Here is a 17,285-nt window from a genome sequence, read left to right as displayed (position 1 = left end):
AAGTCATATTCATACTGGTTTAAATAAACAATTTGATCCTATTCATATTCTTCACTGAGCAACAGTTTTGTGTAAAAGGAATTACAGGTCTGTCAGAAATAAAGGCCTGCTGAGGTCAGCGATTTAAGCAAATAATAGCCCGGGCTACTAATATAAGTTTTACAGTAGTCCTGTTTTGTCTTTATTGTGTCTGTTGCCATCTTTCATAAATATAAACGGTGCAGGCAGTGTGGTTGCACGGGGGCCCATGCGGTTGGGGGGCCTGTTGTGTCTAGAGCAGAGAAGGGGCCCTTGTGAGTGATTCAACTTGCCACCTCAGCAATAGGCCTGTATTCAAAGAACACGTTAAAATAAAATGCTGTTGTCTGCTACACAGGCCCTCGAGAGGACAACCCTATCTCTGTCAGTTTCTTTTTTTCTTTTCAGAAAAGTCAGTCGCAGTCCATTGCAAAATTATGTGTTCATTTGACAGAAACTATATAAACTATCAATTAACGATTTAAAAAGTCCATTTAATGCATCATTTCTTTTTTTAATGTGGTATTTTTGTCATATACAGATTTGAAGTGATGATTGGTAATGTGTATGTTGATGTTGTACAATACTAGAAAATATATGGTAGCTTTATAGATGCAAAACCTGGCACTAAAGCCCGTCATAATAATGAGCACTGGGGCCCACCCTAACTACCATACACCACTGATTTAAGGAGTCAAGAAGAATCAAGAAGAACACTAAAAACCTCTGAGGGAACAATCAGAATATAGTTTACGAAACCATCTCGTTATGAGATTGGTATGAAGATGGACTTATTTGTTTTTGTAAGGTGAATTTTTATGTTTCTGACATTTCTCCAATAAATACAATGATCTTAAAATGGTCGACACATGTTAATAACATTAGTCTATTACATCTCTCTGACATGTGTGGAACCAGTCCGGATATAGTCTCACTCACCAGACCTTTCTCAAGAAAAGAAAGGGTTAGTCTGGTTACAACATGCAGTGAAATGTAAATATGAGCAAAGTACTTTCAGATACTTTCTCCCCGTTAAAGAGTTTTTAGGGTCCGGGCAGCTAAGCTGCCAGGACACTATCGTAATCCTAGGTATTCTTCTTCTTCTTCTTCTTCTTCTTCTTCTTCTTCTTCTTCTTCTTCTTCTGAGGAAATCATACTTCCCATGGATGAAAACTCACCAAACTTTGCACAAAGGTCCAGTCTCATGCCAGATATCCTCAGCTGTAAACTCAAGCCAATAGTCCTGATGGTGGCGCTACAGCAAGCGTCTAAAGTTCAAAACTTTGAAAATTCATCACAAATCAACCATACGTGCTACAACTTCACAACTTTCATCAAACTGTAGCCCCAATACTGAAGAAACTTTTGTACATTTAAACCTATTAAAAATTATGAAGTTCATCACTCTGTTTTTTTCAAAAACTGTAAAACTTCTTAAACCTATCTCCTCCCACAATTTGTGCTCAGTTGACACCAAACTTGCTACAGAGCATCTTCAGACTGTCCTACACAAACTATGTTTCTCAGATTTTTGATTTATCAAAAATTGAGCCTACAGTGCATCAAAAATGTTTGACTGTAAACGGTACTGTAAACATATACATGCAAATTCTTGCTAAATGAATCTTCAGTGTTCATGAAAAAAATGACAAAATTCTAGAGTCATGGTAGATGATGTCTGGCAAATTTCAGAGTTTTATCTCAAAAACTGAATTTTTGACAGCATTTTGAATTTTGCTCTAATGTGAACAATTGGAGTCAATGTAAAAATGACAACGTTAAACATCAGTTTTTCACTTATGGAGCAAATCAATCATTGTTACAAACAAATTACCAACATCTCCATGCTGTCTAGATGCAATATGTGTATTTTCAGATTTTTGTCTTAATAACTGAATTTTTTACAGTGGTTTGAAATCTGCCTTTCCATGCATTCTTGTGCTCCAGTTTAGTGCTTAAAATGGCCTGAGCGTGACTAATCACTGTGCAGCATCTTCAAGTCTTATTCTGCCAGAAAATCTGCCTTCCCATGCTTGAAAAATAAACCAAACTTTGAGCAAAGATCCGGTGTCAATACTTCAGTGTGAAACCATCTGAGGCTTCTCACTTTGCACATAGCTCAACTAGTTAAACATCAGTTTTTCACTTATGGAGCAAATCAATCATTGTTAAAATAAATTACCAACATCTCCATGCTGTCTAGATGCAATATGTGTATTTTCAGATTTTTGTTTTGATAACTGAATTTTTTACAGTGGTTTGTTTGGCTTAGTCAGTTTGTGAAGCTACACATGAATTGTCACTGACTAATTAGCTCAGTGAGATAGAAACTGATTCTTAGTCTCAGAGGTTGTGAGTTCAAGTCTCAGCTGATGCAAAATGCAGATTGTGTTGCTAAACTCCTAAATGTCTTCCAATTCTTCTGCTTGTTGCTTAGAAATGCCTGGACCCGACCCATCACTGCGCAGCTGCTATAACTTTGGGGAGTTTTTCCTGATCAGCTGTGAGGTTCCTAAGAACAGAGGGATGTCATATGCTGTAAAACCCTGTGAGGCAAATTGTGATTTGTGATATTGGGCTTTATGAGATATAGTTGTGCTGTTTTCTTGGGGACAGACTTTCTCATTTGCTGTTAGGAAAAATACCTTCAGTGCCGCTCATGCATTTCTCACCATTTCTCACCAAATAGAGTGATACAGAGGCATTATGTCCACAACACCTTAAGTCAATTAAAAGCTGACATTTCCTCAGACTGCTCATTTTGCAACTAACAGAAGAACACTTGATCCATGTCGCTGCATGTCCACTTCAGGGGAGTCATCACATATCTTCACTGCCGTCCCTCAGCTAAATAAACAGTGTAATAGTGGAATTTTTTGTGTGAAGATTCACAACTGCAAACTGTATATTAGACACCCATCCATGGTATGAATTTTTGTTTTTAAATATATATCTATTTTTAAAACATTATTCGTGCCTTGATCCTCTTCTTCAGCTCAAAGACAAAACATTTATTGTTGTGCAACTTATTACAGTACAAGTAGAAAGAACAACAGACAAAGGTTCAAAGGTTATAGGACAACATTCCAGTCTATGACATAGCAGCATATTATGGCACTCCATAGAGTATGAATCATTATTAGATATGTCTTATCTTTAACTCCACCACAAAACTACACAATCACATTACTGTGGTTCTGAATGGACAAGTGATTAACAAAGTCCGACCATTTCATGTTAGACTATTTGGTCTATGACACGATTGTTTAACAAATTTCACAATAAAATTTGGATCTATTTCCTACCTGCCATCAACACTGAAATCATCCCTTAAAGCTGAAAAAGGCATTTCTAAATTCTGAATGGCTGTTTTTCACATTGCACAACATCAGCCGTCAGCTTTCTGATCAAGTCTCAACAGTCTCTGCGTCTAAACCTCTGCTGAGAAGAGACGTAACTCTCCACCGTCTTGGTTATACAAGTCCACGGCTATAAAACCACACCCTGTTCAGCACAACAGTTCACAGGTTGCATGAACCCACTTCAGGCCAGCAGGTGGCAAAAAAGGACATTCACATATTTTTCTGGAGACACAGTGACTCCACCAGTGGTTCTTTGAACGTCCCACGACGTCGAGATAAACATGTCTGAAATGCATCACTGTCCCATGAGGCACTATGAAAAATCCTGTGCACATTAATGTCTCACAATCCCTGAGGAGCGCTGACGCTCGGCTGGAACAGACAGTGTTGGGATGAGGTCAGGGCACACGGTCGACCACAGTGATGTACAGTAGCCTGAACTGTACTCCTGCAGCTCCTAGTTGGCGGGATGCTCCGGACACGAGCGATTCACCTCAAACCACTCGTCTATACACCTGAAACAGGAAGTGGAGGATGACAGGTGAGTTTGTCTCTTGTGATCAAAGAAGGTGGAAAAATACATTAATTTAACTCCAATAATCACAATAAAAATCTCGATTTATTTTATAAATTATAAGGAGATGGCATTTTTACATAATTACCTGGTTGTTTATGTGTGTTTTCTCACTGTGTTTCATTCACTGACCGACTGAATATTTGTGGTCCTCAGATTGTATAAATGATCAAGCATCTATGTGTACATACACAACATATCTTCACACAAAGGTTGGTATGATATCTGCAAAAACATACATACAACGGCTTGTATTATATCTGACAAATTAGCACCCCAGGACTGGCGTCTTCCCGTTACATTCTTAATCTGAGTTACATACTTAACATAAAGTTACGCAGGTTTAGGTTCGTAAAGTTACACAAGTTAGGTTTAGAAGGAGAATAATGGTTGGCTGGACATCACAAGTTAAGTCTCCTAGGTTAGTTTTAGAAAAGAATTATGATGGGGCATTGTCACGTTGGGTTCAAAAGTTATGCACTTAACGTTGAGTTACATATATTAGGATTAGACAAGTAAATTTACGAAGAATAGGTTAAGAAAAGTTAAGATACGTAGGTTCGTTTTAGGAAAAGAATCATGCCACGTTAGGTTCTTAACGTACAGTTACGTGCTAAACGTAAAGTTACGAAGGTTAAGGTTAGGAAAGGAATCGTTATTGGGCGTTGTCACGTTACATTCTTAACATAAAGTTATGTATGTTAGGTTTAGGTTCGTAAAGTTACATAGAAGGAGAATAATGGTTGGCTGGACATCATGACGTTATGAACATAACACAAAATTATGTAGGTTAGGTTAAAAAGTTAAGTTTCCTAGGTTAGTTTTAGAAAAGAATTATGATGGGGCATTGTCACGTTGGGTTCATAAGTTACGCACTTAACGTAAAGGTACATATGTTAGGATTAGACCAGGAAAATTATGAAGAATAGGTTAAGAAAAGTTAAGCTACGTAGGTTTGTTTAAGGAAAAGAATCATGCCGTATTACGTTGTTAACATAAAGTTACGTGCTAAACGTAAAGTTACGAAGGATAGGTTTAGGAAAATAATCATGATTGGGTGTTACAACTTTATGTTCTTAGCATAAAGTTACTTAGGTCAGATTTAAGGAAAGACACATGGTGAGGACGTGGTTCATTTGGTTTCAAAAAGGAGATGAACTCTGGTCTCCTGGGGTAAAGTCCTGTTTGTTTGACCCATCCACCCAAACCTGCCTCTTTACACTGACTTTTGCTCTTTATTCTACTTCCTTCTTCACTCCTCTCAGCACACTGGCCACATGATCACAGTTTTCCCTTTTATGTGGGTTACATAAGAATTCTGGTGCTTTACTTCTCATAGTTAAACATACAAACAGTACATGAGAACAGCCTGACACATGGGACTGCTTCTTCATACAAATGGTGGCGGTCCTTCAAACCAAAATACTTAACATTTTGGGAATTGCGCTTGCCTGCTGAGAGTCAGATGAGAAGACCAACACCACTCTTATATCAGTCTGTTAAATACAAGGCAACCATGAGCGACAGCTTAGCTTTGCTTAGCACAAAGACTTAAAACAGGGAAGCAGCTCATCTGGCTCACACTGAATGAAACAAAATCCACCTACCAGCCCCTCTAAGACTCACTGACGTGTTATATCTTGTTTGATTGATTTTGTTATCTTTGGACAGAGCCAGCTGTTTCCCCTGGTGTGAGTCTTAACGCTGATCTTAGCCTACCAGATGTTCAGTGACTTCATATTGAATAAAAAGACATGAGAGGGGTGTCGATCTTCTCATGTAACTCTCAGCAGGACAGTGTATAACTTCCAAACTATTCTCTTTCCTTTAAATAAATAAATCTTATTTAGTATTCTGGCCCTCATGACTCATGTCGCACATATAGCAGAGGTATGTTTTCAGTTATCCTAATAATTGCAAAGTTTAAAACCGACGATGAGCTCGTTGTTTCACTGCAGCTCCGTCCACTTGTGTTTTCTTGTTTGTAATTCTTATAAAAAGGTTTGAGATGATCTACATTTACATCTTTGTATGTTTTTGCACACATGGCAGACAAACAGGTCAGTGCCTCGTACAAAATTTCAAATTGGCTCTTCCCCTCACCTGCCTTTGAGCACATTGAGTTCACACTTGTCATATAAAATGTGCTCTATAAATAAAACTGACTCGACTTCTAGCACTGCTTGCAGAAGTCTAGTAACGTCTGTATTCCAAGAATAGTTTGACATTTTGAGGACTAGGCTTATTTGGTCTCGGGGGAAGACTGACACCGCTCTCATGTTTGTATGCTAAATGTTAAAACTCTGGAAGTTGCCCCTGTTTACATTTGGTACATTTTATGCATTTGTCAAATTATTTCCATCCTCAGCCTGTTTGTCTGAGCCTGTTTGTGTGTGTCAGTTACCCTTTGTGGTAGATACAGAGGCAGGGCAGCCTGGCGATGGTGTCTCCCTGCTCCAGCTCTTCTAAACAGATGGCACATTCCCCAGAGTCTCTGGACAGGATGTCCTCTGAGAGAGACAATACGGACAGAGACAACGTTAGAAAAGAGCTGCCTCACATCACATGTTCAGCTGAGTCACTGAATCCTGCAAGAGCATCTGTTTAACCTTTGGTGCCTGGATACCTGTTGTGACCTGTCCCCAGGTGAGACCTGGTGTCTACAGTCGGTGTTGTAGGGAGGAAATATGGAGTCACCAGTGGGTGTAGGTAGTGATATGTGGAGAGTGGTTTCATTTTTCAATATCCTTTTCTTTGCATAACAGTCTGATGGCATATTTTAATAACAGGATTTGTGTCACATGTTTACCTGCACATTTAGCTATGACAGGCCCTAGTGTCAACACCCGGGGCAGAGGAGTAGCTGGGACTGTTTGCCGCTTTTCATCTTTCATATTTAAATGAATCCCGCAGGAGAGGAAAGATAGACTCATTCAAATGTGCTTCTGAAGTTATTTGCATGGGATAAAGTGATGATTGTACAGGTTTTACACATGTGCACACATGTGATAAGCTACGACGCACCGCTCAGTCTACGAGCTGCACACGAACTCTGTATTTATCAGTAACGTGCACGCTGCGGTGGGTGTGTGCCAGCTGGAAACTGTGAGCTCATGTCTCTGCACATGCATCAGCACCTACAGATGAGGAGTCGTGTTTGTATACATGCAGCGCTGTCGAGCCTGGGATGTCTCGACGTGCAGAGAGTGTGTGTACTGACAACTGTATGTCTACAGGAAAAATGTGTTTGCCTTTCCTGTGTGTGTACATGTGGGTGTGTGTGTGTGCACTACACAGGCGCTCACACACAGTATGTCTGCATGCACATACATGTGGCTGTGTCGACGTGCAGCTGCATATCTGCACGCTGCACTGAATGTTAACATCGAGCACAGGTGCATCTCTGTGGATCATGGAAAATAAACGTTCAAATCTCTCAGTGCAGACTTTGTATCTTCAGTCACGGTCCAGTGGAAGTGATATGTAACTGTGACTGAGGACGGAAGACAGAGGCAGTGGTGGGATGTAAATAAGTTTATCTTTCTACTGTATCTGTGTACTAGTTTGAGGTACTTGTACTTGATAACCTCCGCTCTGTGCCACCTTAAACATACTGGGACATTACATTTATGTGACAGTTAAATAGTTAATAATTAACAGTTACCTCGCAGTTTAAGATTTTCCATGAAAAACTCTTGCAGGTAATGATTACAGTAAAACTTCAATTAAACGCCCAGTCCCTTTACCAGCCTGGTGTGGCTCCACACTGTGACAAATAAAGGCCTGTCTCATTAGAGGCCTGCTCTGGTGGCCAAGTAGTTTTTTGATAGAAGTTCTTCAGATGTATAAAACCAGGTTGTTGGCTACATCAAATTATGTGTCCATTCCTCGATTACCCTGTAAGTTATTCACATTCCTTCAGTCTGTAAGTGTCCTCAGGTCAGAAGAATCCAAGTTGTGAGTACTGTTATAAGAGGATAAAGTGGTGTTGTGTCAATATGCCGGGTGATGTAACCCTAGGGTGCTGTAAAACTCTCCCCGAAGCTCTGTCTGTCTGAGCTGGATCAAATGAGTGATTCATAACTGATATATATTATCTGAAGCCTAACTCTTAAACAAGTAATATTCATACATATATTCAAAACAACAATTTGATTGTATTTTCCATCTTTGCTGAGCAACAGTGTTGTGTGAAGTCCCAAATATAGGCCTGTTGAGTTCAGTGATTAAAGCCAATAATGGCCAGGGCTACTAGGTTTTATGCTAAGTATACAAGGGTTGGGACGCTCCATGGGCTCACACAGTGTTTACAAAGATAAAAAGAAAGAAAGAAAATAAACATCTCTGTCACACAAAACTGTTCTTCAGATTTTCCGTCTTTCCATCTGTTATCTATGATGGAAAAATGACTCTGTGGACTTTTGATCTGTTTACAGCTTAAATCCACTCTGAGGTGAAGAACAACAGGTGCACACAGTAGCTGTGGGCGAAAACCAACACACGCTTTTACTGTTGGTAAACAGTATGACGTTTTTTGGTGGGCGGGGCTTAGCTGGAGGCAAAACAATTCTCCACAGACGTTAGCTAGCGCTAGCTAACATGCTCTGTTGTCTTGTGTTAGACGATGGAGGAAGATGATGTGAGTGGTGCGTTCAGAAACACTCATTGTGAGTGTGGGAGCGCACTCTGACACAAACTGGAGCGTTGATAAATTGGGAGCGCTGTGTGAATATAGCGTTGGGTTATCCAGAGCAGCGCACTCTCAGAGTGGCAGAGCGCACTCTGGACACTCTGTCTGTGGAGACGGAGCAGCAGAGCGCCGAGCGGAGTGAATGTGTGATTAACTTAACCGTTGGTTCATTCATGTAGAAATATAACGCTGCGTTTCTTCCACCAACAGGGCTCTCATTTTAGTGTAGAGCGTCAGACTGAATTTACCAACGCACCATGTCAGGTCACTCACTCTCCGGGACCGCCAGTGTTACTTGAATAAGTAAACACTGACCAACGGGACCAGACTGGCCGACCGCTATGCTCTCACTCAGTGGATGGATGATGTCACAGGAAGCCAATCTTACAAAGGAGGACCACACTTGTTTGTTTTGCTATGGAAGCTAACGTTAGCTAATGTGCTAAAAAGTTAGCGTTGCAGAGAAATCCAATCTTCCTCTTAATCCCTCCCCAGTTTCTGATGAGGTGGACATGATAACCCTTAATACACATAACCTTATTCATCCCTACAACAGGAAATACTTTTTCCCTAACCTGATATGAAGTGTGCGCTGCACATGTGAGCATTTTTGATGATGGCCTCCGTCCAGTCCTTTGGTCTTATCACATTTAACCATAGTTGTCTTTGTTTTTGTTGACGGGCAGTGGCGGCTGGTTTTGAGCCATGACTCCTTCTATTCTGGCTCCCAATAACACAACAAGACAAACACATTTTAACACTCCTATGGAGCCTACAGCCCTGTGGGGGAGAGGCAGCTGCACCTCCAGCTGATAACATGATGTCATCGTGGCGTCAGCCCTAAAAGGGTCTACACCAAGTCCTTCACCTTTAAGACTCTTCCATGCCCTCTTAGACTTTCATTGTTAAAGCAGTCTGTGCTCCATATTGAAGCTAAAATGTGTCTGAAAACATTTTTACAACACAGGACGCAGTATGGTGCACACTTTCTGTTCACAAATTCTCGTATCACAGCTAAACAGTGCACTAAAATATGTTTTGGGAACATTTAAGGTGACAAATAGACAATAAAAGAACAGAATATTGGTTATATTTGATCAGCACTGCCTGGTCTCACAGTTTGGTCTGTGTTTGGGGGGGGTCTCTCTCTGAATCTGCCTCTTTCTGTCCATGGTGGGCATATGAAAATGGAAGTTTACTACAAGTCATGTCCACATGCTACCCACACTGTTAAAAGCTAGCTGAAGATGAGCAAAGTATCCCCCCTTTCATTTCTTACTGTTGTAGGTGAGGCGTGTTTTGCTGAAACACATGAGCAGGTGCTTCTCTATTTCATCCGACGCCATGAACTTGGAGCAAAGAGGACAGTGGAAGCCTGTGGAGGAAACAGAGGAGGAAGACCAGAACATGAGGACCCAGATGTGCCGACGTTACTCTCAGAACCTCTGATTTGTGGGCAGATGTCACGATACTGGAACTACAATACAATACCTTGAAAAATATTGATATCTCATACCATGTTTGAGTCCTCAGGGCAGAGTGAAGGCATACAATATATTTTTTAATTAAAAGATAAATGTAACGAGGCTATAACGTGAACAGCAGAATGAATAGTAAACATTAACGATACCAGACAGTGAGAGCAGCCGGTGCCTGTGTATCCACACTGTGGAAAATGAAACCTTTTCAAATATCAGAATTGATATGGATCTATAAATTGACTTTGTTGACGACACCAGCAGAGAGAGAGTGGGAGTTTGCAAGAGCTTTATCTCACACAGACCTGCATCACCTCACACCTCCACACACTTCCTACCTCTTTTTCTGCTGCAGACAATCTGTTACAATCTGCTCACCTCAACATGCAGCCTGTAGTTCACTTAAATAAGCTCATGATTAATGTACCTAAAGTGTGCTTTATTGCAGCGTACTAACAGTGAACTCAATAAACTAATGACAAGTCATCAGTGCTACTAAAGGCATACTACATACTAAGTGTATTTAACTGTACTATTTTATGACACCATTGAGATCCACTTAAATAAACTTGTGGATATCTTTCATTACTAATGCTGCAGTTAAAATTATACTTTAATCAAACTTTGTTTCGACTGGAAGAATTTTTAATTATAATTTCAGTGCACTTAAAATGTATAACACATTCTGATAAACTGTATTTTAAATGTATTTTTAATTGAATTAGAAATATATTTATTGAATAAGTTTATTAACAATTACGTGAAAATGTATTCAAATATACTTAAAGTAGCAAAAAAGCACATTTTTAAAAGTACAGCATTCGTAATAAAAGATGTCCTGAGTATATTTAAGTGGATCTTAATGGTGTCTCAAAACAATACAGTTAAGTACACTTAATTATATTTCTTTACTCTTTTTGTATTTGTAGTTTATTCATTTATCTTCTTGTATTGTTTGTGTGTATGTACATGCACATATATTTATGTATTTGTATGTGCTACTCTTTGTGCTGTATTTTGTATTTTTTTTAGATATATATTTAATTTAATTGGTTGATTGATTAGCCAATTAATTGATTTATTGGTTGGTTGGTTGGTTGGTTGGTTGGTTGATTAATTGATTTATTTAAAATGTATTTTATTTTATTTATTCATTTATTTATTTTTAATTTCATTTTATTTTATTTTTTATTTTATTCATTTATTTATTTTTAATTTCATTTTATTTTATTTTTTTTTATTTTATTTATTTATATATTTTTTTATTTCATTTTATTTTTTATTTTATTTTATCTTTTTTAAAATTTCATTTTATTTATTTTTTATTTATTTTTATTTTATTTTACTCTTAGCCTTTTGTTGCTGCACTGGGAGGTTGAAATTCAGATTCAAATTTCCTTATTTGTCATTTTTATTTTTATTTCAGTAGTGCTCCACACATACCACCAATCGATCAATGTGCTTCAGTGCAATATATAAATATAAATGAAAGCAACAAATCACATAAATCAGAGCAATAATAAATAAAACCGTGAGGCCAAAAAAGAACAATTAGAAAAGAAGAAACAAGAAAAACTGATTATGAACTATGAAATATAGGAGGCAGAACCTTAAATATGAAACGGGATCAAAGATGCTTTTCTAAATTATGATAACATATCTTCAAACTTACACCTGTACTGTAACTATTGTTCTTATTTATCATTGTGTATCAACAGTTCTGATGTATCACTGGGTGACACGTGTAATGAGTGAGATACATAAAATGACATGATGGCAATAAAATGTATTTTAAAAATAATAGTTGTATTTAAGTGTGTCTTTAGTGGCACTAATGACATGTGATTACTACACTGAGCACATTGTTAGCACACGAAAGCAGCACATTCATGGAAGTACACCAAATATTATTAAATCAAATATACTTAGTTTACTTTTTTTAACTTTAAGAACTAACTGCAAACACACCTCAGAGCTGAGACGCCATGTTACCGTACATGTGTGACATGTGCAAAGTCATTTATTATTCCTAATCTGACCCACTTACACACGGCCCTCTGACCTCGTGCATCTTCTCAGCTGCACAAAGATTAATAGGCCAGGAGCCGGCTGACCTGAGATAAGCTCCCTGCTGTTGAACATTATAACACCTCAGTGCAGAAAGCAACAACAAATGCATGAGACATGCAGGCAGTGACGATCTGTGATGTGTGTGAGCCTCATGTGTTTGTGAGGGAGCTGAGGAAACAGCCTGTGGACACAATGTCAGGCCCGCAGGGTCGCCGTCACATGATCTGATGAGCAAAGGTTATTGTTAGTAAACTTCCTCATCAGGGAAACGTTCCAGTGCTTGAAGTTAGGAGGAAGGATGAAAACACAGCCGTGGTTTTATTGACCATGTTACAGTAGGCGAGGAAAATGGAGCATTTACTGCAGCAGCGATAAGGATCCAGGAAACACTGAGGCGGATGAGATGTTTTGTTACAGCACCATGAACATTAGTTACAGTCCTGTTACTTGAGGGTTCAGTCCTGTTGTGTAGCTGAGGTCTGCTGTGGAGACACAACCCACCAGTTGAGAAACAGCTAGAAACTTACAGATTCAGGAAGTGTGTGTGTGCATGTGTGTATGTTTGTGTCAGGCAATGTGTAACCAGCAGGAAGCTCTTATCTGCTGACCTACATTATGCTCTCTTCCCTCTCACCCCGAGAGAAAGAAAAACAGGCCAGTTTTGCAAGACAGAGGAGAGGCAGAAGAAGAGCGGCGGCGGCGGCGCAGCAGAGCCACCTGTGGCTACAATAAAAGTGCAGAGGTGCCAAACAAAGGGCTCAGTCATCACACTGCTGTTAGCATATGCCAGGTATCATGTGTCAGATGGAAAAATACTCAGCAACTTTGACAGCAGCTGTAATGGAGCGTGCTTATAGGAGGATAATACACATATGGCATCCTACATGAAACAACATGTTGACTCCAGACTCACACTGAGGACAAGTAGACAATATGAGGACCTGGAATATTTAAGTTTTGCCACGTGAGATGAAAGAAGAAGATGGCCCCTGGGTGAGACGAGGACAAAGAACAGTGCACTGAACACAACACACACACTTTGAATATGAATAAAAGACAGATTATAATGACGCATTATGTGTCAGACAGGAACAATGAGGAACTCAGGAGATGAAACAGCATCATAAACACACTGAGCAGTAACACATAGAACCGGTGTGACCGCTTCTTTACAGATGTGTTACAGACTAACGGTTGTGGTTTCCCAGTTACACACTTACCTCCCAGCAGGTGAGGGGACAGGTGAGCAGGCAGGGACCCAATAAGCAGCCTGTGTCCCTCGGGGGGCAGCTCGCTCTCCTCGTCACCACCTGTGCCATCCAGGCTCTGATTGAGTACGTGTGACCCCGCAGGTATACTGAGCCCGGAGCTGGTCGGCCGCCCACCCGTGTAACGGATCCGGGGGCCATCTGGTCCATTGGTGTACCTAAACCCGGCCACGCGCACCCCTCCGCTGGTGTTTCCAGATGGGAGATCGGAGCTGGAATAAGCCCGAGTTCTGCCATCAAATCCGGGGCTGCTCTGCTTGGCCCCCATGCTGTCTCAGGTTCACCTCCTCTGGCTTCTGCGTGCGCTTTAAAGTTTTTTAGCCGCGACACATGTTGACAGTGAGTTCTGAAGAGCTGACACAACAAAGGAAATAAAACCTAAACACGTGAACAACAATAAAAGACGAGGTGATCCAACACTTCACAGTGTCATGGTGCGCTCTGTGCGTAAAGTGCGCACTCACTGACGCATAACTTCATTTCCAAACGGTTGTTTGTTTTCTGTTTTTTCTCCTGGCAGAGCCCTTCCCCTTTTTCCAACAATGGGAAAAATACACCAGCTCAAATCTCTTTAGATAAAAGTCTCCAGTTCCTCCGCTTCACACGAGCTCATCAGCGCCGGTGTTGACTCACAGCTCGGCTGCTTCAACTTTGTTTTTGTGCTCAACTGCGGCCGTCTGCAAAGAAAAATAAAAGCAGGGGTTGCCCTCCTCCTCCTCCCCTCTGAGAGACAGCTCCGTCGACAGACCCAGAGTTCAACAGGAGAACATAAATTCACCTTCAAAGTAAAAGCAGAGAACAAACCACTCAGGGACGAAACGTGAGGACAAACTGTGGAAGTTAGAATTTATAAAAGACTCCAGTAAAGTACAAGTAACTTTAATTTGTAAATATACTCAGTAATATAACAATATGACACTGAGTACTAAATAATCTGAATATTTTAACAGTGCTGAGTCACAGACACACAGCACCGCTCTCAACAGTTAGAATTCATATTTCTATACTTTATTACTATTATTATTAGTTTTAACCAGGTGCAGCTTAATGGTTTCATGAATTTGGATTTTAATGATCAGTGGTTTTTCCTCACTACAACTGGAACTATGATAGACATTGGGAGGGACATATCCCCCAAAATTCAAATATAAAAAAGTATAAATAAATATATAAATTATCATTATTATTATTATTAATGAAAATAATGAAAAATAATTTAAAAAAAAATTAAAAATAAAATGAAAAATAAATTCCAAAATAATCATTAGCAAATATAATCAGTACCAGTCTAAACCTAATAAACGACATTATTATTACCACTGCTTCTAGTGTAACAATTTACTGCAGTTCTACTTGTGGTTTGTCCCAGCTGTGTTGCCGTACCTCTGTGTACACCATTGTTCAACTGCTGTGAACAATCAGTGTCAAACACTGTGCTGTCTCTCTATTTTAATACTTTAAAATGTATTAAAAACTAGGATGTAGTGAGTGTCATGTAGACTATATGACTGTTAAATGTTATAGTTTCTGTAACATGTTAGTGTGTCATAAAAAAAAAGTCAGTGTGTGTTTCCTGTGCAGTTCTCAGTCACATGCTGGTGCTCAAATGGCTCTCGCACCCTTTTCCATCAACATGAAACAGGTTCTGTTCCAGTCCCTGCACCTTATTTTGAACCATTCAGAGCATTTTGACCAAAAATAAACTAAGTAAGAAAGTAAGAAATCACCATATAAAGAGTGTTCACTGGTCTCATTAATAGATCTGTGGTAACAGAACAAAAGGTTGCAGGCGATCGGTACCATCCGCCATCTTGCTACTGCTGTTTGTTTCTGTTGTGCATTGTGCGATGCGACGCCCTCTGTTGATGACACATCTTTGAATACGATGGTTCTGATCAAGACTGATGGAAACGTGGGCTGGTTCACTAGATGGTACTTACCTTTAGTGAAATATTGTAGGCAACTGGATTTGAAGATGTTTCACCTCTCATCCAAGAAGCTTCTTCAGTTCTTCAGCAGCGAGATAACACCGAGGTCCAAAGAGTCCTGAGCAGAGCCAGCTCAGTCATCAAACCTTTAACCTTTAACCCCTGATCTAACAGTGTCTTAAATCACATAGTAAATGCAGTGAGCTACTGGTGCACTCAGCACGGTTAAAAGTTGAGCATAGAATGACGAACACTTCTCACCCTCAGTGATCGCCATCTTTATGACATGTGCAGCGGGGGACAGCAAGGAGCCTGAGCTGGCTGCAGTCAACACCAGCGTGTTATACAGATGTTACTGTATGTCTTTGGTATTAACTTTCAATACTGTTGTCAAATAGAAGCTGTCATAATCAAATGTTGGCGAAAATGCTCCACCATTTGTTCGCTGTTAAAAAGAAGAAGAAGAGGAAGGAGAAGAAGAAGAAGGAGAAGAAGAAGAAGAAGAAGAAGAAGTAGGAGAAGGAGAAGAAGGAGAAGAAGAAGAAGAAGAAGAAGAAGAAGAAGAGGTAGTTAAAAAAAGCTGTCATCACTTCCGGTAAGTACAAAACAGCAGTGTGCGACTTGAGACAACACGACCTTGTTGAAATGAGTGCACCACACAGGAAGTGCACACTGTACATAGTGCACTAACAGAAGTATGCCATTTAGGACACACTCTGAGATTTTTGTTTCAGTTTAGCAGTAACTTTTCCAACAACGTCTCCAGGGGTGGGAGAGGTTCCTGCACGTACCTCCCTGGAGCGTTGGGTTGCAGAGGGACGACGGCTCTGTTTCCTGCGTGGCTCTGGATCAATGTTGTGCTCACATTAGGTTGTAAATGTTGGTGTGTACTGAGAGGTGTCGGATTATACTCACAGTTCCACCAAATTAAAATTGTATGAACTGCTTTATGCTTGACGACTGTCTGGACTTTGACCTGAATTGGACATACAGTAAATGTGTGTATATTAGTGTATATATCTATAAGAACTCAAAATACAAACAAAACCAAATGGAAGCAGTCACATGCTCTCTGTCATACTCAGTAACCAGCCTGTGGAAGAAGCAGAACAGTTAAAGTGCTTGGGCACAGTTACTGATCAGACCGAAACTTTTAATGGAAACTCAGAGGGGATTTTAAAGAGAGCCAATCAGCCTGTTTTTAATCAGGAAGCTGGAGAGCTTCAGTGTCAGCCAACACATACTTGAAACAGCATACAGAGGCCTGGATGCATTTTATTTTATCACGTAACATATCAGAATGGGATGACAACCTGAGTGCAAAGAGCAAAATCAAGCTCAAGTGAAACAACTGATCGGCAAGTCACAGAAACAACTCAGCAACATATCTGACAGTGCTGTACGCAGGAGGGCCAGACGTATAACTGCTGATGCCTCACGTCCATCACACTCAGAGTTTGAGCTGCTCCCGTCTGGACGCAGCTTTAGGGTCCAAAGAACCAGTCAGAACATGTGTATGAAGTCCTCTACTCCCTGTGCTGCACAGGCGATGAACACTACTACTTTACTTTTTATATAACTCACTGCTCCTGCCTGCTGATTTGCACCATTGCATCATATATATGGTTTAATTGTGCATATTTAATGGTGCGCAGTGTGTGTGTGTGTGTGTAACAGGGTCAGCCATACAGCAGTAACATGTGTGACAAAGTCAAATGCACATTTGTAATATTAATTATTATAATCACACAGAATCTGTTTCAGTTGTTATAACCTGACCCTCTCAGGCCTCCATAGTCAATATGTGGAACCTTTGACACACAGTCTCTGTACCCCTACGTTCACCTTTGAGAGTACCCCACCTATAAAGGGCGGTCTCCCTCCTTACCTCTCCCCT

General features: G+C 40.1%; 1 protein-coding gene and 1 long non-coding RNA gene across 2 annotated transcripts in view; one reads left to right on the top strand and one right to left on the bottom strand.

The window, feature by feature from the left end:
* Positions 1 to 17,285, top strand: part of LOC125904640 (uncharacterized) — a 237,357-nt gene that overhangs the window by 182,966 nt on the left and 37,106 nt on the right. The gene's annotated exons all lie outside the window — the stretch shown is intronic.
* LOC125904622 (E3 ubiquitin-protein ligase ZNRF2-like) lies at positions 3,006 to 14,187 on the bottom strand. Its single transcript, XM_049602181.1, has 4 exons — positions 13,413 to 14,187; positions 9,924 to 10,019; positions 6,359 to 6,464; positions 3,006 to 3,895 (listed from the first exon to the last, which is right to left on the bottom strand). Exons 1-4 carry the CDS (start codon positions 13,726 to 13,728, stop codon positions 3,838 to 3,840), a joined length of 576 nt encoding a protein of 191 aa, XP_049458138.1. The 5' UTR covers positions 13,729 to 14,187; the 3' UTR covers positions 3,006 to 3,837.

The sequence above is a fragment of the Epinephelus fuscoguttatus genome, linkage group LG17 (genome assembly GCF_011397635.1).
Source record: "Epinephelus fuscoguttatus linkage group LG17, E.fuscoguttatus.final_Chr_v1".
In the NCBI taxonomy this organism is placed as follows: domain Eukaryota; kingdom Metazoa; phylum Chordata; class Actinopteri; order Perciformes; family Serranidae; genus Epinephelus; species Epinephelus fuscoguttatus.
Note: the sequence above shows the minus strand (reverse complement) of the source record. Positions and strands in the feature narration are given on the sequence as shown.